At 46.3% G+C, this 22,083-nt stretch overlaps 1 protein-coding gene across 1 annotated transcript; it reads right to left on the reverse strand.

Annotated features, from left to right (window-relative positions):
- Window positions 1-2,916: 2,916 nt before the first annotated feature.
- Window positions 2,917-12,189, reverse strand: LOC119976660 (zinc finger protein 271-like). The gene is made up of 2 exons (XM_038817327.1): window positions 12,051-12,189; window positions 2,917-6,858 (listed from the first exon to the last, which is right to left on the reverse strand). Exon 2 carries the CDS (start codon window positions 6,410-6,412, stop codon window positions 4,892-4,894), a length of 1,521 nt encoding a protein of 506 aa, XP_038673255.1. The 5' UTR covers window positions 6,413-6,858; window positions 12,051-12,189; the 3' UTR covers window positions 2,917-4,891.
- Between the last annotated feature and the right edge of the window lie 9,894 nt (window positions 12,190-22,083).

Raw genomic sequence — 22,083 nt, forward strand, 5'->3', positions numbered from 1 at the left:
CCATTTCTGCGGCCTGTCTCGCAGTTTTAACTGTGGGAGTGAATCTTTAATTTCCTCCAAAATAATTATTTCCCAAAAAGCGTCATACATTTGGTCTATTTTTAATGCTGTTATCCACCTATCAGTTATTTTGTTTAATTCATTCAAATTCTATTTATGCCTGACCTGGTTATTTAATAATAATAATAATAATAATCACTAATTGTCACAAGCAGGGTTCAATGAAGTTACTGTGAAAAACCCCTAGTCACCACATTCCGGCCCGAGTTCGGGGAGGCCGGTACGGGAATTGAACCCACGCTGCTGGCCTTGTTCTGCATGACACGTTCTGCATTACAAGCCAGCTGTTTAGCCCACTGTGCAAAACCAGGCCCTGAGGGCTGCTAAACCAGCCCCGAAGGAAATCTTATTTCTTTATATTTCTAAGCTTTTGTCTGTAGGTGTCCGACACTATTTCATATGAACTTAACATGGTTTCTCTCACCTCTCATAATCCCGAGATACTTCCACTGATTGTGAGGCAAACACTTCACGAGCTCTACCTACCAACTTTGTTTGAACCAACACTATCCACATGGTCTTTGACCAATTCAATTGTTTAGCCACTTTCTCAAATGAAATGTGTAGCCATCTGGGATGGCCACTTCCAGAATACAAAATGGATGATCGCAATGACTGTCGGGAAATATGGACAATGTTAAGAAAGCAAGCAGACACAGAGCCTGCATGCATATTGGAGAAGGCAGCTCCCAGACAAGACTGAAACTGTAGGTCAATTAACATATCGATGGCCCATCTCCAGGAACAAAGGAAAGACACTCAAGCAACCGATTAGCTCCAGACACCCCGGCGCCAGTTCTCCAAAAAAGTGTAAACAAAGCAAGGCCAACGGCAACTTAGGACATGCCCAGCCATCAGGGCACTCACCCCTTTATTGGTCAAGATCAATACCAGTGATCAAGACTCGGCCCAATTAAGCGGGGCCAAGTTCAAGGCCCGCCTGAAAGCGCGCGAAGCCCCTTTGGGTATAAGAAGAAACCCCCGAGAGAGAATCACTCTCTTGGACTCGGCTCTCGAAGCGGAGAGACCCGTCCACCAGCTGCACCAGAAGCAAGTACGTCCAAGGTCAACGCTCGCTATCAGACGGACAACCTTAGCTGTTCTCCTGTCACCTCTTCGAACCCAACAGCCTCAGATCGAACAACGGCCATTGTTCCTCTGACTGAGTGGGCACCCGAAGTTAAGTATAGGCGTTAGCGTTAGAGATAGTTTAGATTGTAGTATTTTGTGCACGAGTAGATATTACTGTGTGTGTAAATAAATAGTATTGACTTTGAACTAACTGGTGTATTGGCTCTTTGATCAGTATTCGAGTTTGAACCTTTGGGTGGTATCGAAAGATACCTGGCGACTCTAGAGCAAACGTAATTAGGATTAATGAAGGCGAATTGACCGCCATATTTATAACCAAATAAATGTAGCAACATTTACTGGCGACTCTGGTGGGACTCGACCTAGAAGTGGCCTAGCCACTCTGAGAGAACCCAAAATTTGAATTAGAATCCAATTGGAAACAGAAAAACCGCAAAGTGTAAGAACAATACTGATCAAACCATCAAAATTCAGAAGTGTGTTATTTGCATCTGTACTAACAGGGATACAAGGTAAACCTAAGAGATTTTGTTGTGTAAAACTGTTGGGAGTTTTGTAGGCCGGAAAATAGCATAAGCTGTACCCGTGTTTACATCACCACTTTATCACCCCCTGTTCCAAATTCAATAGAGACCCCAGAGATAGCGAGAAAAATGGCAATAAAGGCAATGGCACGCCTTATGAACCCCCAAGAATTTGAGGTTGCAGCGACCAGTCGAGTAGGACAGTATCCCGTATGGGAAGAGGAAATCAGAATAGGGAAAGCATGGCTCCTTTGGAGCGAATTCTGCGTGAATGATGAAACAGGTCCCGGAAGCATAGGGCATACTGAGTGGGCACCCGAAGTTAAGTATAGGCGTTAGCATTAGAGATAGTTTAGTTTGTAGTATTTAGTGCATGAGTAGATGTTACTGTGTGTGTAAATAAATAGTATTGACTTTGAACTAACTAACTGGTGTATTGACTCTTTGATCAGTATTCGAGTTTGAACCATGTGGCGGTATCGAAAGATACCTGGCGACTCTAGAGCAAACGTAATTAGGATTAAGGAAGGCGACCATATTGACCGCCATATTTATAACCAAATAAATATAGCAACAAATGAAAAAGGCTTCCATATCTCTCATCAAATCCTGGCAATGCTTGAATGTATTTAAATAAATCTCGACTAAGCTTGACGTGGAAGTATTTCTTCGTCCTCTCAACCTTCCTCAGCTTCTGCCTTTAACGCCAACCTTTAAGTTGATGTTCTCCCTGCATTGTCAGTTTCCAAAGTTAAAATTCTCTTTCCTTATCCCTTTCTTCCTTTGATAATTTTTCAACTTCACCCTCAATTTTCCCCTTTCCAATTTATTTTGAAAGACCTCTCCTTTTTCTTTTCTTCTGTCATTGCCAATCTCTTCTTTTCCTTCATTCCTGATTTCTTCAGTTCTATTTTTAATTGAATTTGAATTTCAAATTGAATTTGAGCGAATTCTAATGATTCAGGCTACATATCAGGCAAATTTAAATATTGACCTATGGCTTGTATTATCTCTATCTTTCTCACCCCTTTTGATAAGGTTTACTGCAGTTTCTCTGCCAAACCCAAAAGTTTTGCTTTAGTCTCCCTTTGTAAACCACCTTGATGAATCACTTCTACCCCCAAAAAAATCTTGCCAACTGAAAGTGCCATCTCTAGTCATTCGCAATATTTGAGTTAATTTGAAAGACTGTGCAGAAAGAATGATTCGCTCCAGGGATGAATGCATGAAAACCTAGGGCATTGGTATTTCTAAAAGAAAACTTTATTATGGATACATATTAAACTTTTTAACTTCATACCCAAAAAGAACGGTTACAATTACTCCTTAACACTACTACTCAGTTCCCCATTGAACAACAAGAAAAGAAACATACAGCTCTGAATCCATCTTCAATTGGCATGGTGCAGAGTAACACGTGCTTTATAAAACAAATTTGGGTCTGGTTAGAACCCCTTCAGACTCTGGCTGAATAGCTTTAAAAAAACTGGTTCACCTGGCATGTTTCAGTTACTTCCTTGTTCCCAGACAAGATTTACAGACTATTATTCTTTTATAACTATTCCACAGTGAGAAAACTGTGGAATCAGTTTCAGGCAGATCAGAATTCAGCTCCTCTCTCTCCCAAAGTTTCTCCAAAACTAAAACTGCCTCTCTGGTCTGTACTTGATGGACCAGGAGCTTTGAAAATTTTGTGAAGCTGGGCCAGTTAACTCACAGTTGGATAGTGATCTCCATGTGGATCCGTTGGTGGGCACGGAGGATCTGAGACTGTGAGAATGATTTGTCACACACCTTGCATGTGTGTGTGTGTGGGGGGGGGGGGGGGGGGAAGGGGCATGGTAGCACAGTCGTTAGCGCATTGATTCACAGCTCCAGGGTCCCGGGTTCGAATTCCCGGCTTGGGTCACTGTCTGTGCAAAGTTTACATTTTCACCCTGTGACTGCCTGGATTCCTCCGGGTTCTCCGGCTTCCTCCCACAGTCCAAAGATGTGCAGGGTAGGTGGATTAGCCATGTTAAATTGCCTTTAGTGTCCAAAACGGTTAGGTGGGGGTTACAGGGATTGGGTGGATGTGTGGGCTTGGGTAGGGTGCTCTTTCCAAGGGTCGGTACAGACTCGGTGGGCCGAATGGCCTCCTTCCGCACTGTAAATTCTATGAATGGCTTTTCCCCTGTGTGAATACATTGGTGTATACAGAGGCTTGATGACTGCGAGAATGATTTGCCACACAATTTGTACATGAATAGTTTCTACCCTGTGTGGATCCAGACACGAGCTAACTGTCTGAAGGCTTTGTCACACACCCCAGACGTGAATAGTTTTCCCTGTGTGAATTTGCTGGTGAACATAAAGATCCATTGACCAGGAGAATGATTTGTCACACACCTCACACGTGAATGATTTCTCCTCCACGTGAGTGCTGTGGTGGTCACGGAGCTCTGTTGACCGGGAGAATGATTTGCCACACACCTCACATGTGAATGGTTTTTCGCCCTTGTGGATGCGGTGGTGTCCCCGGAGGGTTGATGAATGCGAGAATTTGTCACACATCTCGCACGTAAATGGCTTCTCCCCCATGTGAATCCTCTGATGAACCAAGAGCTTCGATAACTGTGAGAATGATTTGTTACACACTTGACACTGGAATGGTTTTACCCTGTGTGAATACGGTGGTTATCCCGGAATTTGGATGACCGGGTGAATGTCACACACTTCACATGTGAATGGCTTTCCCCCAGTGTGAATGTGTTGATGGACACAGAGGTCCATCATGAATGATGAACGCAGGAATGTTTTTTCGCACTCCTTGCATGCGAATGATTTCTCGTCCATGTGAATGAATCGGTGTCCACGGAGGGCGGAGGAATTAGAGAATGCTTTGTCGCAAGCCACACAATTTAATAGTTTCTCCCCAGTGTGAGTACATTGGTGGACAGGGAGATCCAATAATTGTGAGGATGATTTGCCACACACGTTGCATGTGAATGGTCTCTCCCATGTGAACACTTTGATGGACATAGAGATTCGATGACCACAGGAATGTTTTTCCACACACCTTGTATGCAAATGGTTCCAGTGTTTGCAGAGGGTTGAGGAATTAGAGAATGCTTTGTCGTAAACCTCACACGTGAATGATTTCTCCCCGGTGTGAATACATGGTGATCAGCTAATTGTGAGAATGATTTGCTACACATGTTGCATGTGAATGGTCTCTACCCTGTGTGAACGCGTTGATGGGCACGGAGGTTCGATGACCGCCGGAATGTTTTTCCACACACCGTGCATGTGAATGGTTTCTCGCCTGTGTGAATGCGTTGGTGTCTGCGGAGGGCTGAGGAATTAGAGAATGTTTTGTCGCAAACCTCACACATGAATGGTTTCTCCCCGGTGTGAATACGTTGGTGGACACGGAGGTTCGATGACTGCAGGAATGTTTTGTCGCACACCTTGCATGCAAATGGCTGCTCACCCATGTGAATGCGTTGGTGTCCACGGAGAGTTGAGGAGTTAGAGAATGCTTTGTCGCAAACCTCACACCTGAATGGTTTCTCCCCGGTGTGAATACGTTGGTGGACACGGAGGTTCGATGACTGCAGGAATGTTTTTTCACAGACCTTGCATACGAATGGTTTCTCACCCGTGTGAATGCGTCGGTGTTCGCAGAGGGCTGAGGAATTAGAGAATGCTTTGTCACAAACCTCACACATGAATGGTTTCTCCCCGGTGTGAATACATTGGTGGACACGGAGATCCGATAATTGTAGGAATGATTTGCCACACACATTGCATGTGAACGGTCTCTCCCCTGTGTGAACACGTTGATGCACACGGAGAACCGATAGTCGTGAGAACGATTTGCCACACACATTACATGTGAACGGTCTCTCTCCTGTGTGAACGCGCTGATGGACACGCAGTTCCGATGACCACAGGAATGTTTTTTCGCACACCTTACATGCGAATGGTTTCTCACCCGTGTGATTGCGTCGGTGGTCGCAGAGGGCTGAGGAATTAGAGAATGCTTTATCGCAAACCTCACACGTGAATGGTTTCTCCCCAGTGTGAATACGTTGGTGGATACAGAGACTCGATAACTGTGAGAATGATTTGCCACACACGTTGCATGTGAACGGTCTCTCCCCTGTGTGAACGCGTTGGTGGGCATGAAGGTTCGATGCCCGCAGGAATGTTTTTTCACACACCTTACATGCGAATGGTTTCTCGCCCATGTGAATCCGTCGGTGTTCACAGAGGGCTGAGGAATGAGAGAATGCTTTGTCGCAAACCTCACACATGAATGGTTTCTCCCCGGTGTGAATACGTTGGTGGATGCGGAGATGCGATAATTGTAAGAATGATTTGCCACACACGTTACATATGAACGGTCTCTCCCCTGTGTGAACACGTTGATGGGCACGGAGAACCGATAATTGTGAGAATGATTTGCCACACACTTTGCATGTGAATGGTTTCTCCCCTGTGTGAACACGTTGATGGACACGGAGTTTCGATGACCACAGAAATGTTTTTGCGCACACCTTGCATGCAAATGGTTTCTCACCCGTGTGAATGCGTCGGTGCCCACAGAGGGCTGAAGAATCAGAGACTGCTTTGTCACAAACCTCACAAGGGAATGGCTTCTCTCCTGTATGAATTCTCTGATGTATCAGGAGACTGGAAGATGTCTCAAAAGCTTCATCACATACCTCACATTTGAAGGATACCTCTTCCATGTGGCTCTCCTTGTGTTAAAAGTGGTTGCTGCAGATGCATCTTGTGTGTTCAAAGATGTTATAAGCCTGTGGAGCCCTCCTCATACACCTCACACATGAATAGCTTCTCTCCTGTAGGATTCAGTCAGTGGTTCATAAGGCTCGATGAATCATTGAAGCTTTCACCACTCTCATGGCTTGCAGCCCACTCACAATTCGGCTGTCGAACCTTCAGAAAGCTTGGTTCTGATGGAAGGTTCCACACCACTGACCAGTTTCAGATCTGATGATGTGTCAAAGCTCCCCTGACCTGACCAATTTCACTGCCCAAACGTCTGTGTTGAGCAATGCTGTGAAGGGACTGGATGTTTTCCCACAGCTGTGCAGTTGTTCCTTGGATGATGGTCAAGGTCTATCTGTGGTGTTTATCCTCTCTGTATTGTCTGATGTAGTATGGTGCAATCCTTCTGTAAAACAGGAAAAGAACATGATTTCCTCCAACTCCCTCTCCTTTGCTGAAGGGGCTGACTTCTCAGTTGGAGACACTTCCACAGTGAGTGCCAGTCTGCTATTCCCCTGTGTGGGGGATTAGATACAAGTCCTTTCTTTTTCCTCAATTAACTGTCACACACCCTCTATTTTCAGCAGGGACATAGGATAGTGACCAGGAGCAGACAATATGGTTAATTTCCTCCCTCGACCCAGCTCCCCCATCTTCACAGGCACTGTGAAGGTAATAGAAAACGGAGACGACAGGGTGCAGTGTAAAACAGGCTATCAATTCACTATGAACTTGTGTCGTGCTGGGAAAGACCAGTTTTACTATTGGAGTATGTGCTTAATATAAAAACTCGAGAGAAATATTCATTTGTATTTATAATGTTTTGCAGCACAGAGAGAGACCTTTCGGCCCATCATGGCTGTGCCAGCCACAATGGGCCCAATGAGGTCCCCTTTAGCCTTCTCTGCTCTAAGGAACATCACGCCAGCCTAACTAGCCTCTCTTCACAGCTGAAATGCACCAGTCCAGGCAACGTCCTGGTGAATCTCCTATTCAATAGAAATTGTGAAATTTCTCCCCTTGCTTTCCAAAATTATTTGAAGTAAACACAATGGGCTGGAAGTATCCTTCAAGTATGATGGCGCCGGAGTGTGGCAACGCTCTGCGAGCTCTCTCACACAGATCATCTTCCTATATCTTAAATAGAGATTAAAACAATGCGATTTCAAGTCTCCTCTCCCCAGTATACTCCTGGCAAACCTCTAAACGATCGAAATCAAGATGGACGGACTTCACGCTCAACTTACCTCTTAGAGGGAATAAGACTGCTGTGTGCTCTGCTTCACAGAGACATGGCTCAATCATGCCACACCGGACTGCGCCATACAATGTGAAGGCTTCCCAACACATCGGATGGATCGCACGGGGTCATCAGGCAAAGCAAAGAGTGGAGGGGGTTTGCCTCCTCATCAACTCCTCCTGGTGCTTGGATGTGGCGACCCTGGCAACCTACTGCTCCATAGACCTGGAATACCTGACTGTGAAGTGCCACCCGTACTACCTTCCACGGAAGTTCACTTCAGCCATTATCACAGCGATGTCCATCCCACCCCAGGCAAAAGTGATGAAGGTGCAGGTCGAATTGTACACAGTTATAACAATGAAACACAGCACCTGGAGGCCTTGATCATTGTGGCTGGGGACTTCAACCAGGCTAACACAAGAGTGTACTGCCAAAATTCCACCAGAACATCTCCTGTCCCACCAGGGACGCCAACACTCTCGACCACTGTGACACAAAAGTCAAGGGTGCCTACCGATCCATCCCCCGATCGCACTTCGGAAAATTGGATCATAAAATTGTGCTCCTTCTCCTGGCATACAAGCAGAAACTTAAGTGGGTGAATTCAGCTACGAAGTTCTTGCAGTGCTGGTCCGAAACAACAGAAGAGCTCCTACGTGACTCCTTGGAGTCAGTGGACTGGTCTATATTTAAGCATTCAGCAACCAACTTAAACGGTTTATGGCAAATATTCAGCCTGGAGCCCAGTTATCAGTGGCGTACCGCAGGGATCAGTTCTGGGTCCTCTGCTGTTTGTGATTTTCATTAACGACTTGGATGAGGGAGTTGAAGGGTGGGTCAGTAAATTTGCAGATGATACGAAGATTGGTGGAGTTGTGGATAGTGAGGAGGGCTGTTGTCGGCTTCAAAGAGACATAGATAGAATGCAGAGCTGGGCTGAGAAGTGGCAGATGGAGTTGAACCCTGACAAGTGTGAGGTTGTCCATTTTGGAAGGACAAATCTGAATGCGGAATACAGGGTTAATGGTAGGGTTCTTGGCAATGTGGAGGAGCAGAGAGATCTTGGGGTCTGTGTTCATAGATCTTTGAAAGTTGCCACTCAAGTGGATAGAGCTGTGAAGAAGGCCTATGGTGTGCTAGCGTTCATTAGCAGAGGGATTGAATTTAAGAGCCGTGAGGTGATGATGCAGCTGTACAAAACCATGGTAAGGCCACATTTGGAGTACTGTGTGCAGTTCTGGTCACCTCATTTTAGGAAGGATGTGGAAGCTTTGGAAAAGGTGCAAAGGAGATTTACCAGGATGTTGCCTGGAATGGAGAGTAAGTCTTACGAGGAAAGTTTGAGGGTGCTAGGCCTTTTCTCATTAGTGTGGAGATGCCGGCGTTGGACTGGGGTGAGCACAGTAAGAAGTCTTACAACACCAGGTTAAAGTCCATGGACTTTAACCTGGTGTTGTAAGACTTCTTACTGTGCTCACCCCAGTCCAACGCCGGCATCTCCACATCATGGCTACCATTGACACCGCAAACTGCCGGCTCAAAGTGGAGAGGATCTCCAGGAAGATATGGACTTTAACCTGGTGTTGTAAGACTTCTTACTGTTTTCTCATTAGAGCAGAGAAGGATGAGGGGCGACTTGATAGAGGTTTATAAGATGATCAGGGGAATAGATAGAGTAGACAGTCAGGGACTTTTCCCCCGGGTGGAACAAACCATTACAAGGGGTCATAAATTTAAGATAAATGGAGGAAGATATAGGGGGGATGTCAGAGGTAGATTCTTTACCCAGAAAGTAGTGGGGGCATGGAATGCACTGCCTGTGGAAGTAGTTGAGTCGGAAACTTCAAACGGCTATTTGATAGGTACATAGATTATGGTAGAATAATGGAGTGTAGCATTGTGGATAGCACAATTGCTTCACAGCTCCAGGGTCCCAGGTTCGATTTCGGCTTGGGTCACTGTCTGTGTGGAGTCTGCACATCCTCCCCGTGTGTGCGTGGGTTTCCTCCGGGTGCTCCGGTTTCCTCCCAAAGTCCAAAGATGTGCAGGTTGAGTGGACTGGCCATGCTAAATTGCCCTTAGTGTCCAAAATTCTATGATCTATGATTAACCTAGGACAAAAGTTCGGCACAACATCGTGGGCCGAAGGGCCTGTTCTGTGCTGTATTTCTCTATGACTCTATGAGCATGCCACCATCACAGACTTTATCAGCAAATGTGTAAAAGGCTGTGTGCCAAAGAAAGTAGTATGTACATTCCCAACCAGAAACCATGGCTTAGATTGACTCCCTACTGAAGGTCAGGTTTGAGGCATTCAAGTTAGGCGACTCTGACCTGTACAAGAAATCCAGGTACGACCTCCACAAAGTCATCAGGGATGCCAAGAGACAATATCAGATCAAGCTAGAGTCACAGACAAATGTCACGGACTCTCGTCGGATATGGCAAGGCTTAAACACCATAACAGGCTACAAAGCGAAGCCAAGCAGAATCACCTTCTCAGCTTCCACAGTCAGATCGGCCTTCTTGAAAGTGAACCCACAGAAGGCGATGGATCCTGAAGTGATCCCTGGTCGTGCACTCATATCTTGCGAGGATCTGCTGGCGATGTGTTCGTGGACATCTTCAACCTCTTCGTACTCCATTCCGAGGTCCCCACCTGCTTCAACAAGATCACCATCATACCAGTGCCAAAGAAGAACCAGGCAATATGCCTCAATGACTATCGTCCAGTGGCCTTGACATAGAACATAGAACGATACAGCGCAGTACAGGCCCTTCGGCCCACGATATTGCACCGACATGGGAAGTCAAAAACTAAAGGCCATCTAACCTACACAATGCCATTATCATCCATATGCTTATCCAATAAACTTTTAAATGCCCTCAATGTTGGCAAGTTCACTACTGTTGCAGGTAGTGAAAAGGGTAATGAAAAGCTTCGAGAGGTTGGTCATGAGGCACATCAACTCCATACTCCCAGAATGCCTAGATCCACTGCATTTCGCATACCACCACAACCAGTCCACAGCAGACGCTGTTATTTGCTGACGACACGACTGTAGTGGGTCGGATCTCCAACAACGATGAGTCAGAATACGAAACAAAATGAAAATCGCTTATTGTCACAAGTAGGCTTCAAATTAAGTTACTGTGAAAAGCCCCTAGTCGCCACATTCCGGCATCTGTTCGGGGAGGCTGGTACGGGAATTGAACCCGCTGCGGGCCTTGGTCTGCTTTACAAGCAAGCTATTTAGCCTACTGTGCTAAACCAGCCCACAGGCGGGAGATAGAGAACCTAGTGAAGTGGTGTCACGACAATAATCTCTCAATGTCAGCAAAACTAAAGAGCTGGTCATTCACTTCAGGAAGCAAAGTATCATGCACACCCCTATCTGCAACAATGGGGCTGAAGTGGAGACGGTTGACAGCTTCATATTCCTAGGTGTGCACATAACTAACAATCTGTCCTGGTCCACCCATGGCGACGCTACAGCCAAGAAAGCACAACAGCGCCTATACTTTCTCAGGAAACTAAGGAAATGTGGCATGTCCACATTAATCCTTACCAACTTTTACAGATGCACCACAGAAAGCATCCTATCTGGTTGCATCAGTACCTGATATGGCAACTGCTTGGCCCAAGACTGTAAGAAACTAGAGAGTCGTGAACACTGCCCAGTCATCACAGGAACCCGCCTCCCATCCATTGACTCTGTCTACACCCCCGTTACCTTGGGAAAGCGGGCAGCTTAATCAAAGACCCCTCCCATCCCGGCTTATTCACTCTCCCAACTTCTTCCATTGGGGAAACAAAAGTCTGAGAACAGATCAAAACCAGCTTCTTCCCCGCTGTTACCAGACTCCTAAACGACCCTCTTATGGGCTGATCTGATCTCTTCACAGATCTTCTTCACTGAGTAGTGCAACCCTCTGTGTGCTTCACTTGATGCCTGTTTCTCTGAATTAACATTGTGTATTTTATGTTTGCCCTATGTGTTTTATTTTTATGCACGGAATGATCTGTCTGAACTGTGCCCAGAACAATACTTTTCCTGTACCTCGGTACACGTGTCAGTAAACAAATCTATTCCAAGTGCTGCAAGCGAAGGGAAATATTTCTTCTATGTAGCCTGCTTGAAGGGTTTTGGTTCATCCTGGGAAATAAGATACACTGCACTCACACAAACTGCACATCCCAAATACAGCTCTCACACACAGTACTGGGCAAAAATATCAAATCCAAGACCAGGCTTTTGAGAAAGACCCAGACCTTCAGGTAAAATATTTAAAGAGGAAATTAAAAGACATTTCAATAAATGTGTCTCTGCCGCTCCCAGATAATTACACCTCACCTTCTCATATTCAGCAATGACCCATCAGCAAAACTCAGCCTGTAAATCAGAAAGGAAATGCTTCCAATAAACACCCTGAATATCTAGACTCAGATGACAACCACTGGACCGAAGACCGGAAGAAACGAGAGTCATGAACACGGCCCAGCTCACTCTGTGATTGACGGCTCTTTCAGCCAATCAGGAACACAGGTACTTTGAAGGGTGGGCGGAGATTGAACTGTTCGCAGTTCCTTCTGATTCTGAGCCGCTTTCCAGACATTCTCGTGTGGTCGGAACTACATTACCCATGTTGCATGTGGATGCGGAGCGAGCAACGGCAGTGTGGAATGGGGAGCCAGCCCGCGATGCCTGATGGGAGTTGTAGTTCTGCCGCGCGCAACAACGGTGGACGCCCAGCGTTCGGCAGTTTGAATGTGAGGAAGCGCGAGCCCGAGCGGCTGAATCGAATTGAAAAGCAGAGATTGACCCTTGGGAGGAACCAGAGCGATGGCGGTGGGAAGATTCACCATTGCAGCAGATTCTCTGCATACAACTGAAGAGGGAAAAGTGCCACAAGTCAGAGCAACCCCACTGACTGGACAACACAGAAGAGTTGCAGGAGGAGGATAGTGTGGTCAGGCATGTCAAAGGCTGCAGAGAGGTTGCTTCTCTCTCTCCAGACATAGCCTGACCTGAGTATTTCCAGCATTTTCTGAATCTCTATCACATTTCTAGCAATAGCATTATTTTTGCCCCATTGGATTCCACGAGCTGGCTGTGTTTACTTTAGGGAAGTGCAGATGAAGATGGAGCTTTGAAAAATAACAATAGTTTATCTTCATGATGACAAATTATTTCAATTGGAGAGGTTAGGGAATACCAAAGGTCATATTTACAAGTTGAGCAAGGGCAGAACTACAGATTAATCAATCATGAAAAGTAGCAAGGCGACTGAAGAAGCTTCACAGAATCATGCAGGACAAAAAGATGTCCATTAAGCCTGCATCGACAAAGAATTCTAAATCTACACCAATCCCAGTTCCCAGCATGTGGACCATAATCTTGAATGAGCACATTTCAAGTGCTCAAAACTTTTTTTAATATTGAGGTTTCCTGCCTTTCACCTTAAAATGATGCCCCCTTGTTATTGACTCTTTAACTAAAGCTGCTTTCTATCCACCCTGTATATGAGCCTTACAATCTTATACACCTCAATCATGCCCCCTGAGCCTTCATAGCTAAAATGCTCCATCCCAAGCAACATCCTGGTGAATCTACTCTGCACCCTCGTGCAATCACATCCTTCCTTTAATGTGATGACCAGAGCTGAACACTGTACTCCAGCTGTGGCCTAAACAGCTCCAACATAACCTCCCTGCTCTTATAATTTATGTAACAACTGATCAAAGCAAGTGTCCCATTTGCCCTCAACTACTATGTTCACCCGTCCTGTCACCTTCTGGATTCTTTGGACAAGAACCCCGAGATGCCACTGTTCCGCTGAGCGTCCTAGGTCCCTGCCATTCATTGAATACTCCCTTCTTGTGTTAATCCTTCCAAAGTGCATCACTTCACACTTTTCAGGGTTAAATTCCATCTGCCACTGATTTGTCCATCTGACAAAATGACTTATTATCGCCACCACATTTTCTTCTGTACATTTTTATATATCACAAACAATGAGCACCGATCCCTAAGGTTGCATACCGGCATCCAGTTACACAAACAGCCTTCTAACACCACCCTCTGTCTCGTATCACTCAGTTAATTTTGGATCCAACTTGGTACTTTACCCTCGATACTGAAGTTAAAAACTCACCACTATTCTTAGAATTCCCCCTATACCAAAAAGGATCGACATTCTAAATGGTGAACATGGATTCTCACTCCCTGACTCCTATGCAGGCTTGGGATGTTGCTATTCAGGTCAAACTATATTTTGAAGTTATCCCCTGGTATAACCCATATCTTCACAGAAGATTTCATCTACTTACCATTTAGAAGCATTGATCCTGGGTCCCACATTGCTAAGTAAGTAAAGTAGACTTTGTAATAACCACTGTTTCAGGTTAAAACTTTTAAGTTATTTTATTATATTTTTTCTTTTAAAAGATGCAATCACTATCTTTACAGAAAAGTAACAATATCTTGCTTCTGGATTCACCTGGTTGGTTGAAGAGACCTTCAGGTCCATCTTGACAATCACTTTTCTTTAGCTTTTGGTCTTCCTCAGATGGATTCGCTGTTCTGCTCAGTTGCTATGCTCTATCCGTCCCATGACCAAGCTATGAGAGCTGACACTGAGCTGACTCTGCCTCCTCTTTAAATTTTGGTCTTCCTTAGATGTATTAGCTGTTTTAGCTCGGCTGCTTTCCTCTGTCCCTTTCCCATGACCGAGCTGACTGTAAGCTGACTCTGGACTGTCCCCTTTCTTAGGGTTTAGATATCTTTCTAACAGTTATTAAGTTTTTATGACTTTATTGTAAAGTAACTTTTATTTCACTTGGATTACCTTTAATCTAAATTTTTCGAACATGACTAAGTATTCATTTTGAGCATGATCTCATGTCCTAGATCTCTGATTACATTGTTTCCTTTGTGATGTTCAAAGGTGCTTTGATTTCAAAGTGGTGTGACTTTTAATTCCTGTCTTTTCTATAGTTTTATTATTATCAAATTGTGTCCCCAGCTCATAATTTTGACTTTGATTTGGGTCTAATGTGTGTTCCGGTAGACACGTTTCCAGCTTTCGTTAATTTACCTGATGTCAGCAGAACTTCACACCTATACATTTGTCACCTAGTTCAACTGACCACCTCATCCATACTTTTCCAGCTGCTTACTTAGATAGCTAATTTCAAGAAGGTGCGAAACATTGCTTTTAGCTATATACTAAAATTCACTCGATTGTGACTTGAAAGACCTGCTTGTTTTGTTTGCTAAGCCTGTTTGACAAAGGCTATCTGTATTTCACAGCCCTCTCCTGCAGCTGCTGTTAACCCTTTATGGGATTTTTTCCTGCATTCTCTCATGCACTCTTAGATCAGGTATTGCCAGACTTCCATGTTTCAAATGACTATCTTTCCATATTTACAATTACAATACCTAAGGATATTTGGGTATTCTAAATTTAAAAAAATAAATAAAAAGATGGGTTGTGATCCCAGTAGTCGCTTATTAAGTTAAAAACAGTCAATTCCAGAGTACTCAAGAGTGAGTGTTACTCCCTGATTCACAGTCTCAGTGCTCAAGTCAGAGTCACTCCTCAAGCACTAGCTTAATCTTTGCTCCACCTAACTTTATTGTACCTCGCTCCAATGCCCATCTCCGACAACCCTCACTCCAGAGTCCTTCTTTCCCAGCCACCTCCCCCCTTTGTCTCTACCACTCAGGCCACCACTCCTGTACCCCTCTCTCCTGTCCCACATTGTCTGCACTTTCTCTCCATATTGCACTGCCTCTCTCCTGTGCCTGGCCTGTACATGTGCTGATCACCGCAAGTCATTGCTCATAGCTGCCTTGGATGCTGTGGGTTGTCCTCTTCTGATCTGCCGGGCGAAGACGGTTCTCCACAGCAAAGGGGTGAAATTCGGGCTCCTGCATCCGGCGAGGCTTTGGGTAACGTACCAGGACAGGCACCATTACTTTGATGTGTCGGATGAAATGAAATGAAAATCGCTTATTGTCACGAGTAGGCTTCAATGAAGTTACTGTGAAAAGCCCCTAGTCGCCACATTCCGGCGCCTGTCCGGGGAGGCTGATACGGGAATCGAACCGTGCTGCTGGCCTGCTTGGCCTGCTGTAAAAGCCAGCGATTTAGCTCAGTGAGCTCCGTGAACATTTATTAAACATGAAAAGCTGGACTCGAACTAAGGGGAAGCTGCACGTGGGTGAAACACTCTGGCAGGGATGTGTAACCGGTTGTTGGCCTGATGTAAGATTGGTCATAGAATTTAAGTTGTTCGCTTTTCTTTTTCTGGGGTTTTTTTCTTTTTCTGTGTTTCTCTCAGGGGGCGGGTAACGTCCAGGTTGTGTTTTTCGTTGCACAGGAAGAATCTGGATGGCTCTTGCCCTCTTACCCTGTGGAGGAGGGGGGGTTGGGGGCCCAAAGGAGGAGACAATAGTAACTTTGGAGATAGAGACGGGAGCGGCTGGAGTCAGCATGGGTCAGCTGACTTACGGAAGCGTAATAGGGGGCAAATCAGTGCTAAGCGGGTACTTGGCTGGGGGGGGTTTGAGATGGGGGGTTGGATGGGGCGCTGCTTTGTTGACTGACGGGGATGTCCACGTCCCACGTCCACAAAGTTGACTCGCGGATTGACTTTTTTGTGTTGAGCAGGGCGTTAATCCTGAGGGTAGAGGGGGTCGAGTATTCGGGTGGACTTGAGACTGGGGGCGGAGCGAGGACAGCGTCCTCTCTGGAGACTGGGTGTGGGACTGCTAGCGGATGAAGAGGTGTGTAGGCGGATAAGGAGGAGCATCCAAAACTGTGACAAATAAATGACACAGGGGAGGTAACAGCAACAATGGTTTGGGAGGCTCTGAAAGCGGTCGTTAGAGGGGAGTTAATTTCTATTAGGTCCCACAGAGAGAAGTGGGAGAGGGCGGAGAGGGAGAGGCTGATGGGAGAGATACTTAGAGTAGACAGGAAGTTCGCGGAGACCCCCGAGAAAGGGCTGCTAAAGGAGCGCCGGAGATTGCAGGCGGAGTTCGATTTGCTGACCACTGAGTTGGAGGAGATAGTTAAGGGCCTAGCAAGTATGCAGTCGGGCAAGGCCCCGGGTCTGGACAGCTTCCCTGTAGAATTTTATAAGAAATTCTCGGAGCTACTGAGCCCACACCTGCTAAGAACCTTTAACGAGGCAAAGGAGAGAGGAACCTTCACCCCGACAATGTCGCAGGCATTGATCTCGCTCATTTTAAAGAGGGAGAAGGATCCGCTTCACTGTGGGTTCTACAGGCCGATAACGCCCCTAAATGTGGATGCCAAACTGCTGGCAAAAAATTTTGGCTACCAGAATAGAGGACTGCGTCCCGGGAGTGATTGAGGAGGACCAGACGGGTTTCGTCAAGGGCAGGCAATTGAACACGAATGTGAGGAGGTTCCTGAATATTATTATGATGCCCTCAGAAGGAGGGGACGCAGAGGTAGTGGCTGCAATGGATGCAGAGAAAGCCTTTTACAGGGTGGAATGGGAGTACCTGTGGGAAGTGTTAGGTAGGTTTGGATTTGGTGAGGGATTCATAGGGTGGGTCAAGCTACTGTATCAGGCCCCCATAGCAAATGTATCCACGAACCAGCTGAGGTCGGAGTATTTTAGACTGCATCGAGGGACGAGGCAGGGATGCCCCCTATCCCCGCTACTATTTGCTCTGGCAATTGAGCCGTTGGCCATAGCGCTGAGGACTTCAAGGAACTGAAGGGGGAGGAGCACCAGGTTTCCCTCTATGCAGACGACCTACTGTTGTACATTTCGGACTGGATGGGGGAGTTCATGCGGATCCTAAGGGACTTTGGGAGCTTCCCGGGGTATAAGTTGAACGCAGAGAAAAGTGAGCTATTTGTAATCCACGCTAGAGGTCAGGAGGAGAGACTGGGGGAGCTCCCGCTCAAGATGGTGGAGATAAGCTTTCGTTACCTCGGTTCCAGGTGGCTTGGAGCTGGGATGCCCCACACAGGCTCAATCTATCTCGGCTTGTAGAGCAGATGGAGGGAGACTTTAAAAGGTGGGACATGCTCCCGCTTTCCCTGGCGGGAAGGGTGCAGACTGTGAGGATGACGGTTCTCCCCAGATTCCTGTTCGTTTTTCAGTGCTTTCCCATCTTCATCCCCAAATCCTTCTTCAAGCCGGTGAACAGGATTATCACGGGATTTGTGTGGGCAAACAAGACCCCGCGAGGTAGAAGGCTGTTTTGGAGCGCAGTCGGGGGGGGGGGGGGGGGGGGAGGGAGGGTTGGCGCTTCCGAACTTCTGTAGCTACTATTGGGCGGCTTATGTGGCCATGATTAGGAAATGGGTAATGGAGGAGGGGTCGGCGTGGGGGTGGCTAGAGGCGGTGTCATGCAAAGGCACCAGCCTAGGGGCACTAGTAATGGCACCGCTGACGTTTTCGCCGGCACGATAGACCACAAGCCTGGTGGTGACGGCAGCACTGAGGGTCTGGGGTCAGTGGAGAAGGCACAGAAAGGAGGAGGGGGGCTCAGTTTGGACCCCGATACGGGACAACCATAGATTTGCTCCGGGCAGGATAGACGGGGGGTTTCAAGGCTGGCATCGGGCAGGCATTAGAAGGGTGGGACTTTCCCTAGCTTGAAGGAGCTAGAGGAGTAGTTCAGCCTACCCCCGGGAAATGCCTTCAGATACCTCCAAGTCCATGACTTTCTCAAAAAACACGTGGGGACATTTCTGTTGCTACCCCCTCGAAGGATACAGGACAGGGTGGTGTCTGGCATCTGGGTAGGAGAGGGGAAGGTGTCGGACATCTACCAAGAGCTGCAGGAGGCAGACAAAGCCTCAGTGGAGGAACTGAAAGGCAAATGGGAGGAGGAGCTAGGTAAGGAGCTAGATGAGGGCCTGTGGGCTGATGCCCTGGGCAGGGTAAATTCTTCCTCATCATGTGCCAGGCTCAGCTTAATTCAGTTTAAGGTGGTACACCAGGCTCACATGACGACGGCGAGAATGAGCAAGTTCTTTGGGGTGGAGGACAGGTGTGTGAGGTGTTCAGGGAGTCCGACGAACCATGACCATATGTTCTGGGCATGCCCGACGCTTAGAGAATTCTGGCAGGGCTTTGCGAGGGCTATGTCCAGGATTTTGGGGACGCGGGTGAAGCCGAGTCCAACAATAGCGATCTTTGGGGTGTCAGAGGATCCGGGAGTGCAGGAAGCAAAAGAGGCCGAGGTGTTGGCGTTTGCCTCCCTGGTAGCCCGGAGACGGATCTTGTTAATGTGGAGAGACTCGAAACCCCCGAGTGTGGAGACCTGGGTTAGTGACATGGCTGGGTTCCTCAGCATGGAGCGAATAAAGTTTACCTTGAGAGGGTCCTTGCTGGGGTTCTCCCGGCGGTGGCAACCGTTCCTTGATTTTCTAGGGGAGCAGTAAAATGGCAGCAGCAGCAGCAATCGGGGGGGGGGGGGGGGGGGGGGGGGGGGTGATGGGGGCTCAGGTGGGGGAACTGTCTATTTAATGTATATTTTCTTTTTGTACAATGATAACAGCCACCTAGTTTTGTTCAATATTTTTTGTTTATTTTTCTGTTATTAGTTATGTAAAATTCTGTTTGAAAAAGCTTTAATAAAAACAACTTTAAAAAAAACAGTTTATCCCTGTCATTTTCCCTTGCTGGACACTTTTTAAACTTTGCTTCTGCTGTAATTCCAAGTCTATCACTACATCTTCTACATCACTAGCTAATGTTTTACCTCCATTTTCCTGATCTGAGTCTGACCTTTCTAATCCTACTCCTGGGATTCTATCCCCTGCCACACTAGTTTAAATTCTCCCCAACCGAACAACCAAAGGCCCTGCAAGGACATTAGTCCCAGCTCTGCCTGGGTGCAACCCGTCTGGTTTGTACAGTTCCCACCTTCCTCAGAACTGAATCCCTCCCAGCTACACTAGCTCTCCAGCCATGTGTTCATTTGGTCCATCTTGTTATTCTTCTTATAGCTCTCGCTAGCACGTGGAACTGGGAGTTATCCTGAGATTACTACATTTGAGGTCCTAATTTATCTTCTAACTTTCTATACTCATCTTGCAGGTCCTCATCATTAGTTTACCTGTTTCATTGGTACCAATGTGTAACTGGTTGAAATGTTCACCAAGAAAGACAATATCCAAAGTCACCTCGTTAATCTCTATATAACATCGATCAGTTTGTGTTAATGCTCTGGATAGAAACACAACTGGTTGGTCTTGCTGCATGAGGGTTGCCCCAAGTCCTGTTTCACTGGCCTCTCACTGCAGAGTGACTTCATCATTGGCTTCATAGTACCTGAGCACTGACGTTGATGTGAGTGAAAACTGCTTCTTGTTCTGTTCCCCAACACACTGAACATGGACAGTGAACTTGTGCAGAGATTCTCACTCTGATGACAGATTGGATGAACTTGATGAGGGAGTGATTTATCTGATGTTCCAGGAGGTTCGATAACTGAGGAATCTCTAACATAACTCACACCGATGTCTCCATCACAGATGTCTAGAAAGCTTTATTGCAAACCTCACACTTGAATGGGTAATGTGGTCATAGTATCATAGAAACACTACAGTGCAGAAGGAGGCCATTCAGCCCATGGAGTCTGCACTGACCCTTGAAAAGACCACCTTACGTAGGCCCAATCCCCCACCCTATTCCTGCAGCTCCAACCTGAGGGGCAATTTAGCCAAGCCACCTACCCTGCATATCTTTGGTCTGTGGGAAGTAACTGGAGCACCCAGAGGAAACCCACGCAGACACAGTGAGAGTGTGTAAAATCCACAGTTATGTGAATGGTTTCTCCTTAGTGTGAATGCATTGGTGTGTGTGTGGAGGCTCACTGACCGCAAGACGGATTTGCCACAGATCTTGCAAGTGAATGATTTCTACCTTGAGTGGAGCCCCTGGTGGATCAGAAGAATGAGGAGGGAAAAGAGAGTTTAGAGGTCAATAGTGATCAGGGATACTATCATAAAGGGAAAAGATCAAAGTTTCTGTGGCCGCAGACGTGACACCAGAATGATTGCTTTCCTGGTTCCAGGGTCAAGAATGTCACTGAACAGCTACAGGACATTCTGAAGGGGGAGATTGTGACCAGAATTATTGTCCATTTCGGTACTCATACCTCAATAACATAGGTAAGAAGAGGGGTGAGGTCTTGAATGCTGACTATGGAGAGCCAGGCAATAAATTAAAAAGCAGGATTCTGGGGAAGATGGGACCTGTACAAGATGGATGGATCACACTGTAGCAGGGACCAACATCCTTGCAGGGGTATTTACTAGTTTGGGAGTGTGGAGAACCCCACAGGTGTTAGATATGAAGGTATCCCAAAATGTAGAAGGGTAACTTGGAACACTGCATTCTTAACTCTTTATTTTGTGGTTTGGTATAATGTGAGGAAAGATATACAACGCATTGAGGAAAGGTCTACTCTTGTTGTAATCATTCAAACAAAAGAATATTTATTAAATTATAAATACGAAACAATGCGAAACTCAATCGGTTGCAGTATTGGCTACACACACGACGTAGACACGAATCAACCCCGTTCCACATCTACCAATGTTCCAAAAGTTCAAGAATGCCCCTAGCTCTAAAATACCACCCCTTAAGTGTAACTTTATAAGCCAAATCCAGCAAATAGTTACCACACATGATTTATCTTTATTTAGAAACTTTCTTCTTGGGTTCTGCAGCAAACCTTTGAGGTTTTCAAAACAGCAGCTTTCGGCACAAACTTGCTTTAATTGCCAGCAGAGCATGGCCATGATCTTAGCTGTTCATCCTGCTTCTCTTCGCCTGCAGTTCAGAGATAACTCTGCTACTAGTATACTGTTTTGCTATTTTGATCTTATTTCATCTAAATAACACCTCCGAAAACCATGCTTTTCGCTTGTAAACACCCAGGGCCTGGGTGTCCTTGTACTCGAGTCACTGAAAGCAAACATTCAGGTACAGCATTAAGCTAGAAAGTCAAATAGTATGAATGCTTTCATTGAAGAGAACTTGAGTACAGGAGCAAGTATACCTTATTGTAGCTGTACAGGGCATTAGAGAGACCACACCTGGAGTATTGTGTGCAGTTTTGGTCTCCTTATCGAAGAGAGGATACATTTGCCAGAGTGGAAATGCAACGAAGCATCACCCAACTGATTCCTGGGATGGCAAGGTTCTCTGAGAGGAAAGAGTGGATCGACTTGGCCTGGATTCACTAGAATTTAGACAAATGAGAGGGGATAGAATATACAGTGCCAAAGTAAGTGCAGCCCCATCGAGTCTGCACTGACCCACTTAAGCCCTTACTTCCACCCTATCCCCGTAACCCAATAACCCCTCCTAACCTTTTTTTT

The sequence above is a fragment of the Scyliorhinus canicula genome, chromosome 13 (assembly GCF_902713615.1).
Source record: "Scyliorhinus canicula chromosome 13, sScyCan1.1, whole genome shotgun sequence".
Classification (NCBI taxonomy): domain Eukaryota; kingdom Metazoa; phylum Chordata; class Chondrichthyes; order Carcharhiniformes; family Scyliorhinidae; genus Scyliorhinus; species Scyliorhinus canicula.